The 27,049-nt window shown below is 34.7% G+C and overlaps 1 protein-coding gene across 1 annotated transcript; it reads left to right on the forward strand.

Moving 5' to 3' along the window:
* Pak3 (p21 (RAC1) activated kinase 3) lies at positions 1 to 27,049 on the forward strand. The gene is made up of 4 exons (XM_072528888.1): positions 1 to 342; positions 969 to 1,233; positions 18,169 to 18,815; positions 22,431 to 27,049. Exons 1-4 carry the CDS (start codon positions 222 to 224, stop codon positions 22,868 to 22,870), a joined length of 1,473 nt encoding a protein of 490 aa, XP_072384989.1. The 5' UTR covers positions 1 to 221; the 3' UTR covers positions 22,871 to 27,049.

The following is a 27,049-nucleotide window of genomic DNA, read 5'->3' on the forward strand; positions in this document are numbered from 1 at the left end:
TTGTCAGAGATACAGTCATCGCGTACCTAATGTCATTGGCATTGCCCATAGGCTACGGGCGATACTTGACATTACTAAACTATTTTTTATAAATATATTTAAATACTGCTGTAATTAATAGTAAGATATGCAACAAAGTCAAGACTGATAATACTAATAGTCCATTAAGAAAATACTTCGGTTAATTCCTTTGTGCTGTTTTTGTGCGTCGTTCAAATACAATGAATTTCCTTTTTAGAAAAAAGCAGCACAAGGAGGAACCCAACATCGCTGTCATAGGAACTCCAACAAATGTTAACCACGATATTCATGTTACAGTAAACGACGAAGGAAAGCTAACAGGTAAATACTATACTTGTTTTTATTAACATTAACTTGGCAGGTAAGCAATTCCACTGTATTTTAGATATATACGGGCGGATTCTAACACATTTACACATAATAATTCCTTTAATCAAAGTAGAGTCTCTTTGTTTTTATATACACTATTTACTTTACCTTCAATAAAGTTCGTGGAATAAGTAAGAATTGGAAAATATTACTTTGTTAACTCATTTTCCCATACATTTTGAAGTTTTGTAAGGACTGATGTTAAAATTTTTTTATCTACTTACTAAAAATAGGCTATGAAGATGTGAAATCCATTCGACTGTTGTTGTGACTAGTCCTTTAAATTTTGGGAAATACCTACTTCAGATAAGCTTGTGTAGGAATATTTGTCAGGTTTTGTAAAATATATATATTTTTAGAGATATTCCTCATGTATTAAAATTCTTAAATGCTGTTATGCAGGGAACTAAGAAAACATAAGGTATGGCCAAACAAATCTCTTATGAAAATGTTCTTACAACTGTTTTTAAGTAGTAGCTGTTTATTTTATCATTAGTTGAGCTTTCATTTATACCTTGCCTGATTACAACTTGAACCAATTTACTATCTTGTTAATTTTTCTTTTTATTTTCTCTTAGGTCTCCCCTCAGCATGGATGAGGCAAATTGGTACTCAAATCACAAAAGATGAACAGAGGGAGAATCCTCTAGTAGTGAAACAAGTTCTGCAATATTATAACTTTTCCATAAAGAAGGGAAATGAAGAAAGGGCTGAATTTAAACACATAGTTACGGAGAGGGACCTAGTAGAAGAATCCAAGCAAATAGATCTTTATACACTTTCCAAAGATGCACACAAGAGCAAGGATTCTTTGTCTGACTCCGAACAAAAAGATGACAAAAGGTAGGTTGGATTTTGTTAAATAGTACCTATAATAAAAACATTAATTGGAAATTCTTTTAATTATTATATTGTTTCTTTTATTGTTTTGTAAATTTGTCATATTTATTGATAATTTTGAAATTTTCCCAATGGTTGCTAGAAAGTCGGAAAACTTGCTGTGGATAAAAGCTGTAGGATTTAAATGTTTAAACTCACAGAACTTGGGCTCAGAGTACTCAAGTGCTTTGAAAAGTGAATAACCTTTTGATTGGGTTAAAATTCATTGGGACAAACTAAAACGAACATTTTAAAAAAATTTCATATTATATATATTTTCCATATACTCTGTGTTTTCCCTAACAATAAAATTTTTGATCTCAGGTTAAGATTTTTCAGAATGTTGACATTTGTATTTACCAAAAATAAGTAATTTATAAATATTTTTGACAATTTTTAAGTTTTTAGTGTTTTTTCATGTCATTCATATTCAAAATATTTTTACAGCTTAGATTCAGATTATTTAGGAAATCTTACATTTGAAACACATTTGTCCTTATTATTTGGATACATTTTTTGTTATAATTTAAATTTTAACTATATATAAAAGTTTTTTGGATTTTGAAAAAAATGCAAACTATACTAACATTGATCCTTCCTCGGCTCTTCTAAAAGAGCTACAGGCTTTACCACAGCCTGGATTATTCAAAACTTATGAAAGACCATGCAATGATTTATTCAATAATTTATAAGTTTAAAGCAAATCGGAAATATCAAAATAAGTGAAAAAACTGAGAGAAGAGAGAGAATGAACTGAGTTCACATATAGCATAGTTTTGAGTGACAGCCAAAAATTGTATTTTTTCATCATAGGCTCTCTTAAACTTAGATGGTATTTAACACTAGAAGCGCAGACATTTCTGCCAGTCCTATAATCATGAATGTGTCATTTTTACCTGTATGGTCTACATGCGTGGTATTTCACAAATAATTTGTTTCCAGGAGCATTGTGATTTATTTTCACAATGTTTTCGCTTTTTTTGAAATCCATTGATTTCATCTGGGATGGCAACTCAATTGACAGCAGCTCTGCAACTTATTTCTGTCCTGTAAATTGTAAAATGTGTGAAGTGGCCAACACCTAGCTAATGCTTTCACTGAATAGTTGTGTTCCATTTGGTCCACTACATCAACACCATATTTTGTCTCGTTATAAAATACAATAGTTTCAGGTTTCTTTTTCTCAGAGGAGGTATTTTGTACATCTAAGTGCATTGTATTAAGCATGACCACAATTTTGTTGCTTTTGGCATGATAATCAGTCAATACTTTTGTCAATTAGGTATCACCTGTAAGTATTGCCCTGTACAAATTTTCTTTTAGATACTTCACACAAGCTGGGATTTCTCATCGATCTCCATTCATAGTAGTCTTCCAACAAGACTATGGTATAATTTCACTATTTGAGAGAGTGAGTAATCGTTTAAAAGCCCAGAAATGCGGAAAGCTGTTTGGAAATCCAGTGACGTACACTTACTTTTATTTTAACGTTAATTATATTTTATTTTTCAAATATTAATGTTCGAAATATATATACAAACAAATAACAGGGGGAAAAAGTAATCATAGAGACAGTAATCTGAATGGAAAAAGGGTAATAGAATTTGCTTTCGAACATAATATGCGAATTATGAGCACTTATTGTGATCACAAAGAAATTCATAAAGGTACCTGGGTATCACCAGATGGACAAACAGTAAACCAAATAGATCATTTACTAATAGAAGCCAAACATATGAGAGCCATAAAAGATAGCCGAAGTTACAGAGGTGCTGATGCAAATTCGGACCACTTTTTGGTCAAAGTTAAAATGGAGCAAATAATACCCACAATTAATAACACTAGCTGTAAAAGAATAAAAAGATATAACGGTGCACTACTTCAGGAGGGAGAAGTTAAGAAAAAATTCAGGCAGCAAATTGAAGAGAAACTGAAAAGCCAGACAACAGTAAATGATATAGAAAGCAGATGGGTACAACTAGAAGAAAAAATTCAAGAAGCAGCCGACTCAGTATTAACAGGAAACAGACAATGTAAACAAACGGATTGGTATGATGAGGACTGTAAGAAAGCCATTAATGACCGAAATAAAGCTAGAATAAATAGTATAATAAGAAATAATGAAGAGAGTAAAAAAGCTTATGCCGCAAAAAGACGGGAAGCAAAGAAGATTTGTAGAAGGAAGAAGCGGTCAAGTTTAGAGCAGAAACTAGTTCGTATTGAAGAAGATTTTTTACATAAACAAGTCAGGAATTTCTACCAAGAAATAAAACGAGACCGAATCCAATACAAAACCACATCAAGATATTATAAAGATGAAGAGGGGAATCTGTTAGGTGGAACAGATGAAAAATTAAGAAGGTGGGCCAATTATTTCGAGAACATATTATGTACGGACGACCAAGATGAAAGAGAACAAACGCAACTACAACATGAAGAAGTAAGGGACCCAGATGTAAATGAAGAAGTACCTACCAAGGAAGAAATTATAGAGATCATAAAAAACTTAAAAAACAACAAAGCACCTGGTGAAAATGGTATCATTGCTGAGTTTCTAAAAGAAGGTGGCGAAATGGTGCAAAAAGAAATCGCTGAGTTAATACGCGAAGTGTGGATCAGAGAAAAAATACCCAATCAGTGGAAAGAAGCAATCTTATGTCCAGTGCATAAAAAAGGAGACGTTACAGAATGTAAAAATTACAGGGGAATAGCTCTACAAGATACAGTGTATAAGATTCTGGCCATATCAATTAGAAATAAAATTAAAACAAAAGTTGAAAATTGTCTAGGTGAATATCAAGCAGGTTTCAGAGCAAACAGATCGGTAATAGACCAAATTTTTACAATGAAACAAATTTTAGCTAGCTCATATGAATTCAACCTAATATTACACATACTGTTTATTGATTTTAGACAGGCATATGATACTATAAAAAGAAATAGAGTATTCGAAGCACTGGAATATTTTAAATTTCCACCAAAAATAGTAAGACTGACTAAATGCATACTCAATGATACTAAAAGTAAAGTCATGTTAGAAGGACGGGTTTCGGATAGCTTTATCACTAATAGAGGTCTGCGACAAGGTGACCCGTTATCAACAGATTTTTTCAATTTGATCTTAGAGAAGATTTTACGAGAGTGTAACATCTACACTAGAGGCACAATATATCATCACAGGCATCAATGCGTAGCATATGCAGATGATGTTACCTTAATAACAAGGAGACCTGCAGAATTAAGAGAAATCTTTACTAGAATAGAGAGAATGGCCAGAGAATATGGTTTAGAAATAAACGAAGAAAAAACAAAATATATGGTGATGAGGGGAAACGAAAATCATCAAGGACAGTTCTTTAAGATACAAAGCCCAAGTAAAGAATATAACTTTGAAGTTGTTAGCCAATTCGATTACTTGGGAGTGACACTAACAAATAGGAACGAAGAGAACCAAGAAATCATAAAAAGAATGGCCAAAGGTAGTAAGAGTGCTGGGAGCCTGACTAAGATACTGAGGTCGAATATAATATCCAGAACAGCAAAAAAACGAATATATACAACAGTTATCCGACCTACAGTACTCTATGCTAGCGAGACCTGGACACTAAATAAAGATATGGAAGTAAAATTAGATAGATGGGAACGAAAAATTCTTAGAAGGATATACGGAGGTGTAAAAGAGGGGAACATCTGGCGAAGAAGAACGAATGAAGAAATAATGCAAATATATGGGCAACCAAAAATAACAAGACTTGCTAAAATTCAAAGATTAAGATGGCTCGGACATATAGCAAGAATGAAGGAAGGAAGAGTTCCCAATGAATTAATAAACACGGAGGCTGGTACAAAAAGAAAAAGAGGCCGCCCCCGAAGAAAATGGCTGGAGTCGGCAAAAGAAGATCTGAAGTCGCTGCGGGTACAAGATTGGAAAAACTTAGCACAAGATAGAAAGAAATGGAAGAAAACCGTTGAAGCCTTGGGCCTTTGAGGCCTGTTGAGCTGAACTATATATAATGTTCGAAATAGGCCACAATATATTTATTTACAAGTTTTTACTGACGTTTCGATCTCTATATCCAAAGACCGCTTTCAAAGATATAAATATGATAGTTATATTTAGATATAATAGTTATATTTATTTTATTTGTTTATTATTATATATTTTTATAATCTTATATTGTTTTTTTTTCTATCTTTAAAAACGGAATAGAGATCGAAACGTCAATGTATTAAACATGTAAATAGATATATTGTGTATGTTTGAAAACGGTCTCTTTATAGAGATCGAAACGTCCGTAAATTAAACATTTGAATAAATATATTGTGGCTTATTCCCAACATCATTTCTAAAAATACAGAACGACAAGCGAAAAGCCATAGAAAATAAATAGTACTATCATTTGTATAATTGAAAACGGTCTCTGGATATAGAGATCGAAACGTCAATAAATAAACATATGAATAAATATTTTGTGGCTCATTCCCTATATTCCCCTAAAAATACAGAATGCCACAAACAAAAAGCTATAAAAAAGAAGTAATTTTGCAGAAAGTTTACTGATACCAACCGGCTGTCGCGGAAGTTACGCTAAAACGTCTTTTGACGTGACCCGTCCTTAAAGAGTTACACAATGAAATTTTTTTAAAACAAATTTTAAGACAGTTACCACACCACCCCAGAGGTATGTCTTGTGGCGCGATACTTTTTTTAAATGGGTGTTCGCCAAGAGCCATATTGTCTTATTAAATAAAATGAACAAAACACTTAAACAATATAAAACAAAACAAAATAAAATCCTATAAAACAAAATAAAATTCTATAAAAACAAAATAAAAATAATGTTTGATGTGTTTAAACACAAACACTATACACACTTACTATGTTCTTGTTTTTTTTTGTTTTTGGTTTTTTTTATGCTGATGTTCTTATTAAACTATTAGAAAATATTATTCGCTATCTAAACCTGAAGATGCAGTGCTGCTATCGCTGTCATTATCTTCACCACCTGGTGTAATGAGTGTCAAGTTCCCACATACGATGTTCTTCTTTAATTATGTGGCCTATACATTTAGCCCATTTCTCTGGAGTTACATGGAGGATTGCTTGAATCAAAAGTTTCTTAATTTCGTTTAATTTGAACGTTTTGTTATTGCGTGCTACTTCTCCTTTCACTTGCTCCCAGATAAGTTCAATGGGATTAAGTTCGCAATGATAAGGTGGTAGACGCAGAACTTTGACACCATAATCTTTTGCAGTTTCATCTACAGCATATTTAAGATATTCAATTTTCCTTAACCGTGCAATGTCAAGGAGCTAAATTTTGAAAAAACTATGTCACCATTATTATCGTCATAAAAAAAGAGGCTTCTAGCTGCAATGGAAGCCGAGGTAATGTAAATTTTTCCTACGAGTTTAAATTTGAAGTTCCGATCTCGAAAAAATACGGAGCTGAAACAGTTATCCCCTCCACTTTCATATATTCCTATATTGATCTTTCGAAAGTACCATCGTTTCGAAGGGCTGTAAGTTTCGAAAAATTGGATGAATTTTATAGCTATAAGTTTCAGTATAAAGTTTAGATTTTCATTCAAAATTTGTGCAAATTTTACTTCTTAATGTTCATAAACAATGGAGATATGATTTTTTAAGAAATAGTCCCTAACTTCGTTCCTATTGGTCATATAAAGTTTTTTTTAAATATGAGTTTTTTACCAGCTATCCAATGGTTGTACGTACAAGTCTGTAGCTTAAAAACAATAGAAGTTATTACAATTTTTTATAAATAAAAAACATACCTCTTTTTCAAATGTTTATTTTGTCAATAATTTCGATGAAAACGCAATATGCATTTAACTTCTGAGATAGTTTAAGTCTTAAAGAATCCTATGAAATTTGCTAAATGTGTCTAGCAAGATTAATAGAACAAGTTCAATAGTTTAAATATATAGCCTCAGGGATAAATGAATTAAATAACTTTTAGACTATTTGACCGATCGGGGGGAAATTTCGCACAAATTTAAAAGACGGTAATTCCTCGATGTTCAAATGTATTAATAACATTTTATTTTGTTAATAAAAAAATTAATAAAATTTATAAATTAGTGCAAAAAAACTGCTTTTTTGCAAATATGTCCGTAAATTTTTTATCAATTTTGATTTAAAAAACGAGAAAATAAAGATATTCTTGATTTAAAAAAATTAAATAAATATTGTTTATGTAAAATATAAGGGAAAAAACTTATAGACAAAAAATCAAATTGTGACCATAAATTATTGTTTAAAAAAACGCAAGGTAAAAATACGAGTACTTTTTCATCTATTCGTCATCTACTAACCCCCCTATGTCTTAAAAGCTTCAGATATCTGCGAAAAATTTTGCCATGAAATCGATGATTTTTGCATAACCAGACTGGGCTATAAGGTAAAAAAATGACAAGAAAAGAATATATGTTACTGATTTTGTAGTTCTATAGAATTTCGATTTCAATGATAACCAATAAATAACATACTTTGAGAATTATTTATCTACAAAATGCTTCAGAATCTTATCTGATATTAGCATAGTTGTACTGTTCCAAATTGATGTACATTTTTTTTATTAATACGTTTTTCCATTTTGTTTCTTTATACTTATTTTGATAGTGATGTAGACATTTTAAATTTATTTGTTACTGAAAATGGCAGATGAATGTGGAAAAGTAAACTGTATTGATTAAAATAAGTATATAACTCTGCCAATATACAGGGAATTTATTTCTATATATTTTTGACAAAAATTTTAAATCAGATTTTGAAAATTTTCATATTTGGTTGCACACCGGCAAAATATAATACATATCTCTATTATCGAAATTCCATAGGATTGTCAGGTTATCCTTTCAAAAGCATTAATTGCAGAGGGGACTGCGAGCCTTTGTTGTCTTTAACAAAATATTAATAATTAGAAGGTGAATGTGCATGGTTATGATAAATCAATCTTTAATCACTGTCTTCTAATTGTTTAGGAATTAAAAAATGAGTCACAATTCTATCAAATTATCAGTTTATATATGTATTAGGTTTATAGACTGATCAAGCTCATTTTCATTTTGCTAAATTGCAAAATCTACATAAGTTAAATATTCTGATAATTATTGATGACTGTATAGTTACAATATATATTTTGTTCACTGATCTCAGTTCCAACTGTCTAGTAAATTTAGTAATTCATTTTTTTGTTATGTTCTGGTTCTGCATTTTCCAAAGTTCTAAAATGCGTTTTAGTTCTGGTTTGTGATCGAAAACGAACATTGTAAACCTAAGGTTCCTTTCTTAAAAGACAGTGATAATAGATCTTTCCTAGAAAAACATTACTATATTGTTTACAAGTCTGGTGTGGAACTTGAACATACACGGCTATCCTATTCCTTAATACTTCAGAAGGCATATTGTGAACCATGTTGGTTATTTGCAAATCAGTCATCTAAAAAAAAAATACAAAATGTTTGGATGGCATGCTATGATGTCTGGAAACATATTGTAGATGCCATAGAAAGACATGAGACATCGAAAATTCATCTTGATTCTTGTCTTCATCATCCAGCCTCGAGAGTCCACTGCTGAACATAGGCCTCTCCCTCATGTTTCCAACCCCGTCTATCTTGCGCCGCTCTCATCCAGTTTTTATTGAGACTTCTTAAATCGTCAGTCCATCTTGTAGGTGGTCGACCGACGCTTCTCTTGTCTTCCCTTGGCCTCCATTCCAATAACCTCTTTGTCCATCGCCCATCTGTCATTCTGGCTATGTGTCCTGCCCATCTCCATTTTAGTCTGGCTATCTTCTCGATGATGTCAGTCACTCCGGTTCTTCTCCTGATGTCTTCGTTGGTTATTCTGTCTCGCAGAGTTATTCCTAACATGGACCGCTCCATTCTTCTCTGCGTGACTCTCAGTTTGGTAGCTGCTGCTTTTGTTAAGGTAAGTGTTTCTGCTCCGTACGTCAAGACTGGGAGGACGCACTGATCAAATACCTTTCTCTTTAGGCATGTGGGCAGCTCACTTTTAAAAGTTTCTCTCAGTTTTCCAAATGCTGCCCACCCAAGGCCGATTCTTCTCTTCAGTTCATGAGTCTGGTTATCCCTGCCAATCATAATTTCATGTCCCAGGTATTTATATCTATCTACGAGTTCTATTTCTTTTCCACCAATACTGATGTTCTGGTTGGGTACCGAATTGGTCATGATTTTTGTTTTCGAGATATTTATATTTAAACCTACACTTTCTGTAGCCACAACGAGTTCCTGTACCATCTCTCTTGCCATACCTAGATCTTCAGCTATTATAAGTATATCATCGGCGAAACGTAAGTTGTTTAGATATTCTCCATCTATTTTTATTCCCTTTGTCATCCAATCCAAATTCTTAAAAGCATGTTCTAGCACCGTATTAAAAAGTTTAGGTGACATTGGGTCTCCTTGTCTAACCCCCCGTTCTATTTTTATGCGATTACTGTTAGTATGTAATCTGACAGTGGTTGTTGCCTGCAGATATATTTTGTATAATAATTTAGTATATCTATAATCTAGCCTGCATTCTTTAAGCGCCTGTAATATTTTGCTTAGCTCAACTGTGTCAAAGGCTTTGTGAAAATCGATAAATATTAGAACTAGAGGTTTATTGTATTCCACTGCTTTCTCTATTAGGGTTTTTATACTTTGTATATGGTCATTTGTTCCGTAACTTTTTCGGAATCCTGCCTGTTCCCTTGGTTGATAAGTCTCTAATTTTCTTTCCATTCTCTTAACTAGTATTCGCGTAAACAACTTATATATATGGCTGAGGAGGCTAATCGGTCTGTAATTCTCTAAATTTGCTTTATCTCCTGCTTTGTGTAATAGAATCATAGTAGCGTTGTTCCAGTCTGTTGGAATATTGGCGCTGTGAAGGCAGATATTGAAAAGTTGTTTAATTTTTTCAAGTAATACATCCCCTCCAATTTTTAGTGCTTCTGATACTATTCCATCTTCACCCGGGGTTCGATTATTTTTCATTTTCTTCAGGTCTTCTTTGATTTCTGATTTTGTTATATCGGGCATTAAATCTGATCCTTGGTTTAATACCCCAGTTTTTAGTGTAATTGGAGGTTCCGTATTGTTATCTTTTTTTCTTGATCTATATAACTCTGTGTAGAACTCTTCGACTATTCTTAATATTTCATCTCTGTTCGTTGTTTCTTCTCCAGTGCTGTTTCTCAGTTTGTTAATTTCTATTTTCCCCTTTTGTACGCTCCTCTTCAAAACTTTCATGTTCTTATTTTGCTCTATTGCCTGTTTTGTTTTTTCTACATTGTAGTTTCTTATGTCTTTTCTTATTGCCTTTGTGATCGTCTTATTTATTTGATTTATCGCTTCTTTGCTTGTAGTGTTATCTCCTTTCGTTTGTCGCCTTAGTTCTATAAGGGTTTTCGTGGGTTGACTCAGTTTTTCATCTTTTTTGCTTGTCGGACAATATTTAGTTTGAGCCTGTTGTATTGTGTTGACTATTTGTTTGTTCAATATATTGATGTCTGCTGTTGTGGTATCTTTCAATGAATTACCAATATATTTTTCGAACTCCTGAATGTTAGTTGGTTTTGTCCATTTCTTTGGTTGTTTCTTATTTATCATTTTGAGTCTTTCTTTTTCGGTTGATATCGTTATTTTAGCTCTTACTAACCTATGATCACTGCTTGTACTGAACTGGTTTAGCACATTTACGTCTTTAAATAATTCTTTTTTGTTTGTTAAGAAATAGTCGATTTCGTTCCTTGTTTTTCCATCAGGACTTTCCCATGTCCATCTTCTTGTCTTACGTATCGATTCTTGTCTTACGTATCAACAATGACGGTTAAATGGAACACTAGATGAAGAGCAAGAGATCATGATCTCTGAGATCTGAGAGAAATTTCCATTGTTGGAGACCAGTCTTCAAAACCTATAACATGAACATTCGATTTTAATTTTTGGCAACAAATTTGAGGCATTTGAAATATGACTAAAAACACAGAATTTTAACTTTTACATTACAAACAATCACTTCTTCTCTTCAGCCTTAAGTAATCCAACTTTGGACATAGGCCTCCCCCAAATCAATCCAATGTTTTTTATTTTGCGCTACTTGCTTCCAGTTGCGTCCTCCGATCTTCTTTATGTCATCAGCCCATCTCATTTGTGGTCTTCCTCTGCTTCTCTTTCCTAACCATGATCTCCATTGTTGTATTTCGTGGTTCTATCTTTTATCCTTCAGTCGGGCATTGTGTCCTGCGAAGCTCTATTTTAATTTGGTAGCATGTTCTCCTGTGTCTTTTACTTTGGTTTTGCTTCTAATCCATTTGTTTGTTTTTTTTTGTCTATAAGCCTCACCTCGAGCATTTATCTTTCCATCGCTCTTTGCCCCTTTACTATTTTATCCATAATATACTTGGTGAGGGTCCACGTCTGTAAACCATACGTGAGTATAGGGAGGATACACTGATCGTAAATTTTGGTTTTCAAATATTGTTCTATTTTAGTGCATTTCAAGATCCAACTCAGTTTCCAAATCCTGTCCACGCTAACCTTATTCTTCTGATAATTTCGGCAGTTTGATTTTTTTTGTTCACTTTCTTTATCTGTCCCAGGTAGATGTATTCGCTTACTGTTTATGTCGTTCAATGTTAGTTCTAGAATGTTCGGTGTATTTGTCATTATTTTTGTTTTTTCCAAGTCCATCTTAAGACCTATTTTTTCCGAAGCTTGAAATAGTTGCGTCATCATGGTCTGTAGTTCTTCGAAACTGTAGCGAATATTACAATGCCATCAGCGTATCTCATATGACTTAGTTTTCTTCCATTAACATATATTCCTTTATCTGCCCAGTTAATGTCTTTGAACACCTCTTCCAGTCCAAGTGTGAATAGCTTTGGTGAGATAACATCTCCCTGGCGAACTCCTCTGTTGATTGGTATAGCTTTGGTTTTCGCATTTATTTGTATTTTCATTGTAGCTTTCTTGTAAATATTATGTATGAGCATTCTGTATCGGGAATCTATCCTACAGTTGTTCATAGCTCTCTCTATTGCCCCAAGTTCTATGGAGTCGAATGACTTTTCATAATCAACGAAGCCAATGTATAAGTTTGCTTTCTCTATAAGCATTTTGACTGTAAGATGATCCGCTGTATTGTAACATATTCGGAATCCTGCCTGCTCTACCGGTTGATAGCTATCGAGCTTCGACGTTAACCTGTTAGTTATTACTCTCATAAACAGTTTGTACATTTGGGACAGCAGGGAGATTGGCCTATAGTTCTTCAGATCTCCCCTGTCTCCTTTTTTGAAGAGAAGTATTGTCAATCTGGGACTTCTCTGTGAAGACATTCGTTGAAAAAAATTTTCAATTCTTCGTGAATAATTTCACTCCCCTCTTTCAACATTTCTACAAGTATTCCATCTGGACCCGGAGCCTTATTGTTTTTTAGTTGTGTCAGAGCTTGTTTTATATCGAAGGATTCTATGTTAGGGAGTATTTCTGAGTTGACATTCGTTATCTTTCTCTTAAGATCTTCCTTTGCAGTGTTATCTGGGTTCTTTTTTGAGGAATATAAATCACGGTAAAATGTTTGAGTAACTTTTGGGATTTCGTTCTTTTCTCCTATTTCTTTTCCATCTTTATCCTTCAATGAGATTATTATAGGCTTTCCTAAGTTTGATCTTAAGCATTTTAGGCCTCGGTTCTTTTCTATTATTTTTTCTACCTTGTTTTCATTGTAGATCCTTAAATCTTCCTTTACTTCCTTCTTTATTTGTTTATTTAATTATAGAAATGTGCGTCTCTTTTCCATCAAACGTTTTATTCCATCACTTATTCTGTCTTCTTTGTTTTTCGTTTTCTTTGCAACCGTCAGTCCTGCTTTCAAGAGCTTTCGTTGCATTTCTTTATTAATTGTGTTCATGTCGGAACATTCTTGTTGATAATGTTCTACAAATTCTTTTCTTAAGACTTCTCTGTACTCATCTTCCTTATGTCGCATTTTAGTTTGATCTATCTGATTACAATAATTATGTGGCCTGTTTCTACTGGTTTTCGTCTGTTTAACAAGAATCTTTGCTCTTAAAAGGCGATGATCGCTGTCAGTTGTGAATCTATTGAGAGCTTCAAAAATGTCTTTGTTCCCACACAAGAAGTAATCGATCTTGTTTTTCGGCTTTTTATCGGGAGATATCCACGTTCATTTTCGGTTTTTTCTCAACCGTTCGCACAAACAATCACACGTCACGGGAACTGCCTCCAATAAGACGGTTTTGGGTGTAATTTATAGCAGAAGTTAAGTACTTTTGAAAAACGTATTAGTAAACGTTTTGTAGAAGTTTTTCATAGTGAAGGTAGTTTTTCCTTTGGCCCTTTTTGAAGACTGTACCTTTCAGTGACATATTTTTGGTGTGATTGGTGGGTCGTCTTTTAAAGGGGGACGTTAAAAATTTAAGTGTCTTTCGAGCACATATCTGTTGATGTTTTTCAAATAATACCCTTTTAATCGTCAGGATGAACGATTGAACAACTAACTCTTGGTGAACAGCAAATAGAGAGAGTGACAAAATTTAAATATCTGGGAGCTTACATCAACACAGAATTAGATCCAGACCAAGAGATCAGGGTACGAATAGAAATGGCAAGGGCAGCGTTCTTAAAATTCAAGCAATTGTTCTGTGTACGGGGTAGAAACATGGACATTAAAAGAGCAAATAATTAAGAAGCTTGAAGCCTTTGAACTTTGGATATACCGGAGAATGTTGAGAATTCCATGGACTGCCAGGGTCACCAATGAGGAAGAGCTGAGAAGGATGGGTCGAGAAAAAAAAATTGTTGAGAACAATAAAAGTACGCAAGACTGCATACCTTGGACACATACTAAGAAATGATAAATATAGTCTTCTGCAAGTCATCATGCAGGGTAGAGTCGATGGCAAAAAGGAAATAGGTAGAAAGAGGAAGTCATGCCTGCGAAATATTCGAGACTGGACAAACATGACTGTAGACGAATTATTCCACGTTGCAAAAGACAGAGAAGCTTTTAAAAATGTGGTCGCCAACCTCCGTTAATGGGGACGGCATAGGAAGAAGAAGAAGAATCGTCAGGATGTTCATATTTATTATCGACATCTTTTCCATTATTTTTAGTGTATCGCAAGCGTCTATTTTTTGCTTCATCGTAGATTTTCTCAGTGTAAACAGCATTGTATATGGTTTTGTGGGTCTTATCTGCTTTTAGCTTCCTGTTGTTGAACTTTAAATCTACGAGGAGTGTTTGATAAATACGTAGCATATCAACGATAACGCAATTTTTTTCGACGACAAACTTATTAATTGTGTCTTCCTTTTGTGTTGCTAAAAAGATTTTCAAAAGAACTGTTTTTATCAACTACTATTATACTTCTTAGTGTATAAATTTCAATAACAAAACACATGACCTCTACAAGCAGCCTTCTTTTACAAAATATCTGGGGGAAGTCAATAGAAAAGACGTATCATCTCATGGGTATCGAAATTTTTACTGCTTCATGATTTTTTCTATTAACATTTAACCAAAAAAAACCACATTTTTCATTCATTTCATTATTGTTAAAAAACTACACGCTGTAGATGAAAACGTTCAACAGACGTCTTTTTTGAAAATACTTGCTCTTTAATATGAGATTTTCTAAATTAAGAAATGTTTATAAACAAAAAAGTTATTGCATATTAAACCCGAAAGTCAGCATTTTTCGATTGTTTATAATTATTAAAATAAACAATAGACATATTTAAAACACGTTTCACAATGTGATTTTTTATGTAGGTACTATATGGGCAAAAGATGGGCCCGACCGATAGAGTAGTTTTTAAACAATTATATTTGTTTATCCCTTATGAGAGAAAACAGGTCATTTTCAAATGGCTGTACAGGTGCTTTGTTAATACTTAGAAGAGTTTTTGGTCTCAATCTCTTCGTAAGGTGTCAAATTTTCTTTTCTTTTTTTTTAAGTATACGTATTTTTAATAGTTTACTTTTAAATAATTAATGCAAAATGAAAAAAGAAAAATGCCTTATTATTGTTGCGAAGAGTTCGCCAATAAGAGGAAGGAATGCATTGCTATCAGAAGACAGTTGACGAGGGCAAGAGGTAGAGGAGAAGTAACCGAAGCTAGCAGAATGGATATGGTATACAATGCGCGAAAGGAGGAACTGAACAGGAAGATTCGAGCCTAGAAGAAGAGGCACTAGAGAGAACTGTGGCACAAGTTGGATAAGGACGTTTGGGGTCAGGGGTACAAAATCGTAATGAAACTGTTCAAGCTGTAGTCTCTGTATGAGATGCCACTGGACAGGAAGCTTGACATTACCCGAGAGCTGTTTCCACCTAGTCATTAACATGGAGTGCAATGGGACGCCGAAGTTGAGCGAGCTATACCTTTTACCATAGAGAGTGCCCTAAAGACACGAAAGGCTCCGGGACTCGATAGACTACCACCAGAAGCGGTGAAACGCATTGGCAGTATGGAGCCGACGTGGCTTTTGGAACACATGAATGTACTGCTTGAAACTCAGCGATTTCCGGCAAATTAGGCTCCAGGCTCGTGCATAGGTAAATTATACGACAGGCTTCTAAGAGGGCGAATAGACACAGTGATTGAAGAGTCAGGCGGGCTGTCACCCAGGCAGTACGGTTTTAGAAAGAACACGAGCACGGTGGATGCACTGATGAAAATCTTCCGGGAGTTGCGCGGGGTGGGGGTTAACCAGAGGTGTACAATCCTACTGTTGTTTGACATCCGGAATGCTTTCAACACATTAAAATGGAAAGAGGTAATTAAGGCTCTACGAGAGAGAAGGTGTCCGAGGTACTTGATGAATTTGGTCTCCAACTATCTGTCAGAGAGGAAAATTGTGGTAGAAAAAGGAGTGGTGGTTGACGTGATGGCTGGAGTGCCACAGGGGTCGGTCCTAGGACCCACGCTGTGGAACTTGGCATATGACGGGGTTGTGAGCCACCAATACGGAGAGGGTGTAACCCCGTTCGCATTTGCGGACGACCTCTGTATGCTGATAGTGGCGCGGGACAGGGAGGACCTTATCTTTGGTGCACAGCGTACATGCGACAGAGTCGGGGAATGGATGAAAATGTATGAGCTAGAACTGGCTGCGGATAAGACCGAGACTATAGTTCTCAAGGGACCAAGGAAAAGGGACGGGATAACATTTGAATGTGCAGGAAAGAGAGTGGTTCCAAAGAAATGCGTGAGGTATTTGTGACTCTGAGTCAAAACGCCGCGGAGGGCCCTTCGTTCAGTTGTGGGATCAATCGTCCTTTACGCTGCGCCTGTCTGGAGTACTGCAGTTTTAAGAAAGGCGTACAGAAAGCAGCTCACCCGAACAGATAGGAAGAGTCTATTGAGGGTGGCGTGTGCATACAGAACAGTCTCTGCCGAGGCGTTGGGAGTTATCACCAAGTGTATTCCGATGCACGTGCTAGAGAAGGAAAGAGGAAGAATATACGAGAGAAGAAATGAAGACATAGCAACAGAACGTTTAAAAAAAGAAAGGGAGAGGTCCATAATGCTGTGGCACGAGGAATGGGATGAGATGAGAAGGGAGGCGCAGTGGACGAAGTCGTTGATTCCTAATCTGAGAAGATGGATGGATGGCGTTTATAGGACATGGTTGCATCAGAGCATACCTTTATGTAGGGGGGCGCTTGGGAAACAGCATTTTCTTTATATATTTTGAAAGAATGCAATGTTTGAAACTCCTTAAAATACCAATTTTATTGCTTTTTTTTTTCAAAGGAAAAAGGAATTGAAAAAACTTTAACTTATTTGACCCTTATTTCCATTAAAAAATGTTGAGCTGATTGTTACCCAAGCTTAGAGGTGAAAGTAAAATAATTGAAATATCCGAAAAATGTGTCCCGCTCTAATCAAAAATTGACTTGTCGCTTTTTCAAAAATGTTGTAGATCCTAATAATGCCTGTTTCGTTTTTGTTCTGCCACCCTGTATGTTATCTCCCTAGTTAAGTTTTGATAAAACTTTCACATGTTATTGTTTTTACGGTATATTACAGGCAGTAGCGGTTATGATAAATTATTTTTAAGACATGTATTACTCACACAGTTATTTTAATGTGTTTTGTAATTTTTAAATTATTATCTAAAGTTAAACTTATATTTTTTGAACTAGTTACAGGCTTGATGATTTTATTATCAACAACTATTTCAATTGTGTTACTTATCTCCGAACACACCCTGTTTGGGTGACAAAAATGTATAAAGTTAATTTATTTATTTATTTATTAAAAGTATTCTAAAATAATGAATCCTATTTGAAAAAAGGAATTCGGCGAAAATTTAGGATGCCGGTTTTATGCCAATTTTGATAACACCCTGTACAATGAAAAGGCAACTATATACTGGACACGGTAAAGCTGTATGTGATTAATAAGTTCCAAATGAATTTAAACTTTTATTCAAATTACATTAGAGGATATTGAACTTTATAAACATGGCAGAAAAGTGTAATTTTCATATAAAAACCATTATATCTCAAAAACGGTTCACAATAGGTATAGGGAAGTATTAACAAAAAATGTTAAGAATAAAGTAAATATTTCTAAAATTAAAAAATATACAGGGTGTCCAATTAAAAAAAAAACGAAGTTATAAGCAACTTCCGTTTAACCGGAAGATAGACGAAAACGTTTTCATTAAACAGTTCACTTTTCAAAACCCCTTTATTTCAATTGTCATGTTTCAATTACCTTTAGTTCTCGAGATATTTCTAACTGGCCGTTTATCTGCCGCACCCTGTATATATTCCAAGAGTGAGATATTTTCTAATATTAAAATTGTAGTAATTCCTCTTCCAGGTCATCGCATCCAGTTAGGCCCCCTAGAAAAATAGACGGATCCAACCTAATCCAGACCAAAAACCTTGCACAAAATCTAGTAGACCTTTCTGTCGTCGACGAAGTTAAAGTTAAGAAAGAAGATGTAGAATATAGAAATAAGTCGGATCCTATCATAGATGACGACGACGTGTTAAGAAGACGAAGCGGTTTAACCGATGACGACTATATGTTAGAGATTCGTAAGATTTGCAATCCCGGAGATCCGGACGACTTTTATGACAGAAGCTACAAAGATTTGGGCTCCGGAGCGTCAGGCATCGTGTTCTCCGCTACCTGTATAAAAACAGGTGAACTAGTCGCCATTAAAGATATTGATATGACAAAGCAACACAAGAAGGATCTTTTACTTAGCGAGATTAAGATTATGAAGAATTTCAAACACAAAAATCTAGTGAATTTCCTCGACGCGTTCGTCGTCAACGACGACCATTTATACGTCGTGATGGAATTGTTGGATGGAGGTCCGCTGACGGACGTGGTTACCGAAACGGTGATGAAAGAAGGCCAAATTGCTGCGGTTTGCTGCGAAGTGCTGCAAGCCATTAGTTATTTGCACGAAAGGGGCACCATTCATAGGGATGTCAAATCGGATAATGTGTTGTTAGGTGAGTACTTTTATTTTTTCCACTGTCAGATTTAAAGTTATTTAGTATTTTATATTTTTTTGTGCGGATTAAGTTTTGTAGCTATAGGTAAGTACAGATGAATTTTAAAAATATTGTAATAGTGCCCTTTATATAAGATAGTCGTCAGTGGTTATAAAAGAGAATTCTAGATCAATCTAGCTCAGCGGTGCTCAAAGAGTCGATCGCGATCGACCGGTCGATCGCCAAAGTTTTTGAAGTCGATCGCGATTTACGGAGAAAATACTGAGAGTTTTCTGACTCACGACACGTGCATGATCGAAATACATGTGATGCTATCTCTTCACCCGACAGTTGCGATAATGCCGATTGGGCATATCAACATTTACAGATAAATTATGTCACATTCGTTTAGAAAATTTCCAACTTTTCCAGGATTTAAACAACTTTTCATCGTTGAAAAAAAGATAGCCGGTCATTTGAATTATGTTTATTACGAGACGGAGCTGCAACTACTTCATAGCGAGTTTGAAAGACGCTTCGCTGATTTTAAAAAAACTGACAGATAATGTAACATTCATTTTTATGTCAAGACGTGGAAAAAATAGCCACTGAAATATCCATTACGTTCATTATGCAGATCATTTCCGTCCAAAATGAGGTACTGAAAATAATTTCGGATATACACCTTAAATCCAGAGCGACCGATACGAAGTTTTGGTCTTTCATATCGTCTGAGAAATGTCCGTCTTTGAGACAAGTAGCTCTGCAGCTCACAGCATTCTTTGAATCAACAAACTTGTGTGAGTCTGCAATTTTCCAAATGAAGATAGTGAAATCAAAATATCGTAATCGGCTAACTAACGAACATCTCTCTTCATGAGTGTAGCAGTCGATCTCCGGACGCTTGCAGTTTATGTGGTAGATCCCATGCAGTATAAGTCTGAGCACCACTGAATTCTAGCTTGTTAGTTTACGTCATATCCTGCGTCCGATTGCTAGTAACCGAAACATACATGGTTGTCAGATTTCAAATTTAAAAATCTGTCCACAATAGTTGTTTTCGATGTTAAAATGTCCAAGAATTCCAATTTACCGTCTAAATGTTGCACCCAGTCATATGAACAACACAGTAGATCAACTGTAATCATTTGAAGAAAAGCAAGAAATCGAGAAGCATGTTTCGTTGATACATTTTTTTAGAAGCTGTTTGGATAGTTTGAATGATTTTTTACTGCTTAGGATATCGTTCTTGGCGCTTTTTCGTCACTTTCTCGAAATTTTTTATGTGCACCTTTAATCACCTCTTTGACTATTACCGGTATATGTATATTATACCTTTTACGATCTAGGTTTGACCCCTTTCCCATTTTTTTTAAATTTCGATTCATTTTTGTACACTCTCGACAATTTAACCCTTTTTGACACTTTTATAATGTTTTGCACTTTTTTCATCGCTACTTCAAATCTTTTTTCATTTTACACTTTGTTTTATTATGACAATTTAACAGTTTCGATAATTTTTCGTCGTCGTTTTTTTAATACAGTGATCATTTTCAACCGTTTAACACTCTTGAATGCTGTTATAACGTTTTTTCAGTACTATTTCGATGTTTTACCACTTTTGAATGCTTTTACAGAGTTTATTGCTTAACAAAAAATTTTCCAGTTTTTTTACTCTTTTTTTATCGCTAATTCGAAGCTTTTGCCGCTTTCTTGCTTTATACGCATTTTTACTGTTTTTGAACGATTAAACGATTTTTACAGTTAAACGTAGCCCTTTTTCGTCGCTTTTTCGAAATTGTTGACGCTTTTTCTCCCTTTTACCTGCCTTTTTGACACTTTACCATTTATGGTGATAATTTTGACCCCTTTGATAATTTAACACTTTTATAGTACTTTTTCGTCAAAATTAAATCGTTCTCGTCGCTTTGTTGGCGGTTTAACATCTTGTAATGACTTTAAAATGATTTTTCGGTGCTATTTAAAACATTTCGAAGCTTTAACAACCCACTTCGAATGTTTATAATGATTTTAAAATGCGTTTATTGTTTAGCACAAATTTTTGTGCCGTTTTTCATCACTATTCCGAAGCTTTTTTCGCTTTATAACTCTTTTTCGGTGCTATTTAACTAATTTGGACGTTTTATCACTTTTTAATGCGTTTTTAACACGTTTTTCGCTTAGCGCAAAGTTTTGCATTATTTTGATTCCGTTTAATCGCTGCTTCGAAATTTTTGGCACTTTTTTTTTGACGTTTTAACTGTTTTTAACGATTTTTCCTACTTAACGTGAACCTTTTTCGTCGCTTTCTCAAAATTGTTGACCCTTTTTTTCCTCTTTAGCGGCCTTTTTGACACTTACCCACTTTTTACCATTTAGGGTGATAATTTTGAACCCTTTATGACATTTTTCAAATGTTTTGAGTAATTTCTTTCACCCTTGTCGGTTTTTTGACAATTTAACACGTTTTGGCACTTCTATAATATTTTTTTGAAGCTTTATACACCTTTTTTTATGCTTTTTGGACGAATTATCTGTTTTCAACGCTACTACTTAGCATGCCATTCGTGGCGTTTTTTCATCGCTTTCTCGAAATTTTTTATGCTTTCCCACCTGTAGCTGTGTTTTCTTATCCGCCATTTTTTAAATATGTTGACTTATTTTTGTATCCCAGTCTCTTTTTCGACAATTTAACACCTTTGGCACTTTTATAATGCTTTTCTGGCGTAATTCTCGTCGCTTTTTTGGTGATTTAACATTTTTTAACGCTTGTTACTGTTGAGCGTATCGTTTATGATGCTTTTGATACTTTTTCGTCATTTTTTCTTTAATATTCTGGCCCTTTTGGACGGTTTAATACTTTTTGCTGCTTCTATCACTTCTTTTCGGTTCTATTGAACTCATTTTAATGCTTTACCACTTTTTAATGATTTTTCAGCGTGTTAAATAGGAATTAACCCGTTTCGTTGCTTCATAACAACTTATTTCGAATGTTTTTAATGCTTTTACAACGCGTTTATCGCCTAGCGCAAAGTCCTGCACTCTTTTTAATTGCTACTTCGAAATTACGTCTATTTTGGCTATTTTTGCACGATTTAACAGTTTTTAACGATTTTTACTGTTTAACATGGTTAGTACTCGGCGCTTTCTCGTAGCTTTTTTGAAATTTTTAATACTTTTTCTCCCTTTTAGCCGTCTTTTTGGCACTTTACCAATTAGGTGTTGATCGTTTTCCGTTATTTTTAAATATTTTAAGCTATTTTGTCACCCCAGTCACTTGTTTGACAATTTAGCACTTTTTTGACATAATTAAAGTAATCTCGTCGCTTTGTTGGCGATTTACCACTTTGTAACGCTTTTTGACACACTTAAACTCTTGTGTCCGCTACTCTTAACATTGAACTCCACATTTCGCCTTTTAAGAGTCAACAGACTTTACCTCCTCACAAATTTTTGTTCAAAATTTTTTGATCGTATTAATAACTTTCCTATTGACCTCCATACATGTTCATTATGCTATATAAGATATAAGTGTACTATAATCATTAAGATTATCAACGGATGTCTTGTCGTCTATAAAACAAGACATTTTTGTGATCTGTTTCTTTAATAAATGCTTCTTGTAATGTTTAGGTATGAATGGAACCGTAAAAGTCACCGACTTCGGATTCTGCGCCAACGTAATAGGAAACGAACAAAGAGAAACCATGGTAGGCACCCCATATTGGATGGCTCCAGAGGTCGTAACCAGACAAAAGTACGGAAAGAAAGTCGACATTTGGTCCTTAGGTATAATGATCGTCGAAATGCTGGACGGGGAACCACCTTATCTCAGGGAACCGCCACTGAGAGCTTTATATTTGATCACTGCTAACGGAAGACCCAAAATCGTACGATGGGACACGTTATCGGAAAAACTGCAAAGTTTCATGGATTTATGCCTTCAAGTTGATGTCGATAAAAGAGCTTCTGCCAAGGAGTTGCTGCAACATCCTTTCCTAGAAGAAAGAATGGAGTTGAGGACTCTCACGCCGCTTATTAAAGCCGCTAAGAAGATGTTACACAAGACTTAAATTCACTCTCGTCCACTCCGTCACTTCTCAAGAAAAAACAGTTTGTGACAGAAATATGCGCGATAAGTTCTTTCTAGACAGTCAATACTTAGATCAAAACATAAAGTCATTTATATATCTCTTTTTCTAGCGTCTAAACAGGTTAGAATTCATCAGATGCTATAAATATTATTGTCTGGTAATTGTAATTTGTTTATATTTATAAAATAATTCTGGGTATCGGTCTAGAAAGAATTTCTACGGAATTAAACGAATGCTGTATTTTGTGAACGTTTGTAGGTCTTTATCCATCCAGACTAAGGACTATTTAATTGATTTTTTATGCATTTGAAGTTTACAGCCAAAGAATCAACTCATATTTTACCAGGAAAGGTCATCGTTCTCTTTGCCTTATGTAACTGTCTTCATCCACGTGTTCTTCAACGTTCCGTACTGTTTGTCTGCACGTGGAATGTATCCACGTCCTTTTAATTTATACTATATGTCAACAGCATTTAACAGAAACTGAGGAACTAGATGTACAATAACTGGAGATACAGATTGAGCATAGTAGCAAGCCAGATTCAACAGGTACGGGGAGGCGAGATTCGACATAACCTCGGTTCACTTTCTACGCCGGATGCTACTGTAACTGGAGGAACATATATAATATATTCGAGGACCGAATTCAACAAATTCTAGATGCCATATTTGACCTAATCGCGGGAATCGTTCAATAGTAACTGTAGCGCCATATTCAGTGGAGTATCTAGCCAGATTCAACAATAATTATCGGGACAGATTCAACACATTCACTGGCTTAATTTGACAATACATTGCGAGGATCAGATTCAACATAACCCCGGAACTCTTCAAGGATAACTGTAGGTAGAGACAGATTCAACATATACGCGACCGAAATTCAACAATATCGTGGGGGGAAGAGAGTAGTAATATTTGCCAGGAAGGCTCCGTCGGTTCAGATTCAACACACAGGCAATTCAGATTCAGCGGTAATGTAACAGACAAGGTAATTATAGTAGTGGGCCCGAATCTACTAGCTCTTAACGAAGGACGGAAGCTAAATACTCGCGGATTTACATAATTTGTTTATTCTCGCATAATTAACAGTAACGATACTGCCATATTTGACACAATTTAAAACAATAATACTGGCGAGATTGATTCAACAGTTAGTTAATACTCAGATTCAACAGTGAACTTTACAAGACTAACAGAAAGGTAACATTAAATATGGTCCCGGACCAGATTTTAGAATAACAAATTCAACAAAGTTGTAGATCAGGTTCGACAATGACTAGAAGATCAGATACAACATAATCACAGTCCAGATTGTGCATTAACTGATGGACCAGGGCCGTACACAATGAACTCGCACACTAGATTCAACCGTATCAGTAAAGCCATACTCAACAAAATCTGTTGTCTTGATAAACAGTAACTGAAGTGACAGATTCAACGTAGTCTTGGGCCAGATTCAATGATAATTAGAGGTCCAAATCAAACATTGTGGGGAGACTGACTCGACAGTAACTAAAAGCTCTCTGTGATACAGAATAGATTCATTAATTACTCATAAAACCATACAGCCATACTCATAAAACTGGAGAACCAGGTTCAAGGTAATACTGATTCAAATGTAACTGATGTTCCAGCCTGATGAAGCACTTATCCAGTATGTTTGACTTAGTGCCTTCTTCTTCTTCTCGTGCCACTCCTAGCGGAGATTGGAAATCATCATGGCCACTGCGACTTTGTTAGCAGCGCACCTAAAAAGTTCAATCGAACTACACCCGAACCATTCACGTAGATTACGAAGCCACGATATTTTTCTTCTTCCCACACTTCTTTTGCCCTTAATTTTGCCCTGCATGATATTTCTTAAAAGTTCGTACTTTTCACCTCTCACAATGTGCCCCAAGTATTCCATCTTTCTAGTTTTTATCTCATTTAGAATTTCGCATTTTTTGTCTAAAGTTTGGAGTACTTGCGTGTTAGTGGCGCGGTCCATCCATGATATTCTGAGAATGTGCCTATAGCACCACATCTCGAAAGCTTCGATGTTTTTTGTGGTCAACTGTTTTAGTGTCCAAGCCTCTACTCCATACAACAGGGTAGAAAAGACATAACACCGCAGCATTCGTATTCGTAACTTTATATTGATATCACGATTGCAAAAGAGTTTGCGCATTCTATTAAAGACTGATCTAGCGATTTCTATTCTACATCTAATCTCTTTTGTTTGATCAGTATCGTCTGTGATCCAAGCACCTAGATATTTATAACAGGACACACACTCAATCGTTGTATTGTCTATTACAAGATTAGCTCTGATGTTCTTTGATTTCGTGATTACCATAAATTTAGTTTTTTTCAAATTAATTTTCAAGCCGTAACTGTTACAGTATATATTGAGACTTTGAACGAGATGTTGTAGTTCTACTAGCGTTCCCGTATATTTGCGGACCAGATTCAACAGTAAATCTAGAACCAAACTCAACGTTATCGCGTAACGGTAATTTAATAAGTAGTAACTAGAGGAACAGATTCCACAAACTCGTGTCGAGGTTAGACAATAATTGTAGACAAGATGAACTACCTACAGCAGCTGTAGAGCAATATTCTGCATAATGGCGTGAGTTCATACAACAGTTACTTGAGTATCAGATTCAACAGATGTGGGACTGATTCATGTGTAACCGAAGCCTCAGATTCGACATAGTTGCGAGTCAGATTCAATTGTAACTGAAGGTCAAAGTTAAACGCAATCGCTGACTAGATTCAAATAATAACTTGCCAGATTCAACAGTAACGCGGGGGCCATATTAAACAGTAGCCGTGACAGTGTTTTTATTCAGGACTGCAATATATGCAGTCATTTCCTGTTCATGACTGACCTACGGTTTAAAATATGTATTGATTTTTTGCTCAACATTTGTCAAACTCGTGCAGGAATCAAAAAATTTGCAATAGTAGTAATAATTCGGTTTAGTCTTCCTCTACAAAGACAACACCCGAAATCTAAAGTATGTCAATAGTTTTGTATTTAATTGAAAATATTTTGAATTCGCTTAAATGATTTTTAGAAATGCCTAAGTTGTACAAAAGGCACATCATTTGTATCCCAAAAGCAGAAGACTGGTCCATACGTAATCAATGTTTGTAGTATGCAAAAATCTGAAATTATCCAACCTTCTGATCTTGCTCAGACTTGATATGCAAAGCTGAATTTTTTTTAACTTCGTCGTAAAGAGTGGAAGAGTTATCAACGTTGCAAATGTACAATAAAATGTTTTTACGAGGAGCACATGAAAAGGTTAGATCGGTTTAGTAATTAGAATATGATTTTTTTTATACACAAAATGCATTTATTTCTTAATGTAGTTTTTTATTCGGTTTACGACACTTAGTCTAAGTTTAATTTGTCAATTATCTGCGTCATATATAGAAAATAATTATTTAACTCTTCCACTATATGACTTCCTCAATTTTTTTTTTCAAATCCAGTAAAAAATAATGAAATAAAGCAAATCTAAAAATTCGTTATTTTACTCTTTATTTTAATATTGTTTGCGGGAAAATTGTTAAATGTAGGCACATGTAGTATGTATATAACTGCAATTACCAAGTGGCCTTATACATTTTTGTGATTCCAAGTCGTGGCATATTGACTGAAAAAAAGTAAGTCCAAAATTATGCCATGTATATTTGCTTAAGCATTTTTCTGAGACTGAATCCATTGAAGTCTCGTGTTATTATTTAACGGGTAAAACCGAGATTGTAGTATATTTAGTAAACAAAATTATATGAAAGTTCATGACCACTAAAAACTTCAGTAAATTTTTGTAAAGCTTTGGAAACAACATTGCTATTGTCTTACATTGTTTTAAGATCTTAAACAGAATTATTCCTCTTCTGTCAGGTCCCCATTTACTTTATATTCATATTTTTTATATCTGCCATGTCACAATTTCATTTTTCTAGAATTAATAGTAACTAGACACTGTAACTGTTCTGAATCGAAAAGAAGGCATATTAAGAATGAGCCATGTCATATTTTCCATCATTAAGATCAAAATTTCAAGGCAAACGTTACCCAAAACATTTTAAAGATCTTGTTGAAGTTACCAACAGCAGTTTGTTAAAGAACGTGGTGTTGCCACATATTTCTAAGAAACA

This window comes from Diabrotica undecimpunctata, chromosome 4, assembly GCF_040954645.1.
Source record: "Diabrotica undecimpunctata isolate CICGRU chromosome 4, icDiaUnde3, whole genome shotgun sequence".
NCBI classification, from domain to species: domain Eukaryota; kingdom Metazoa; phylum Arthropoda; class Insecta; order Coleoptera; family Chrysomelidae; genus Diabrotica; species Diabrotica undecimpunctata.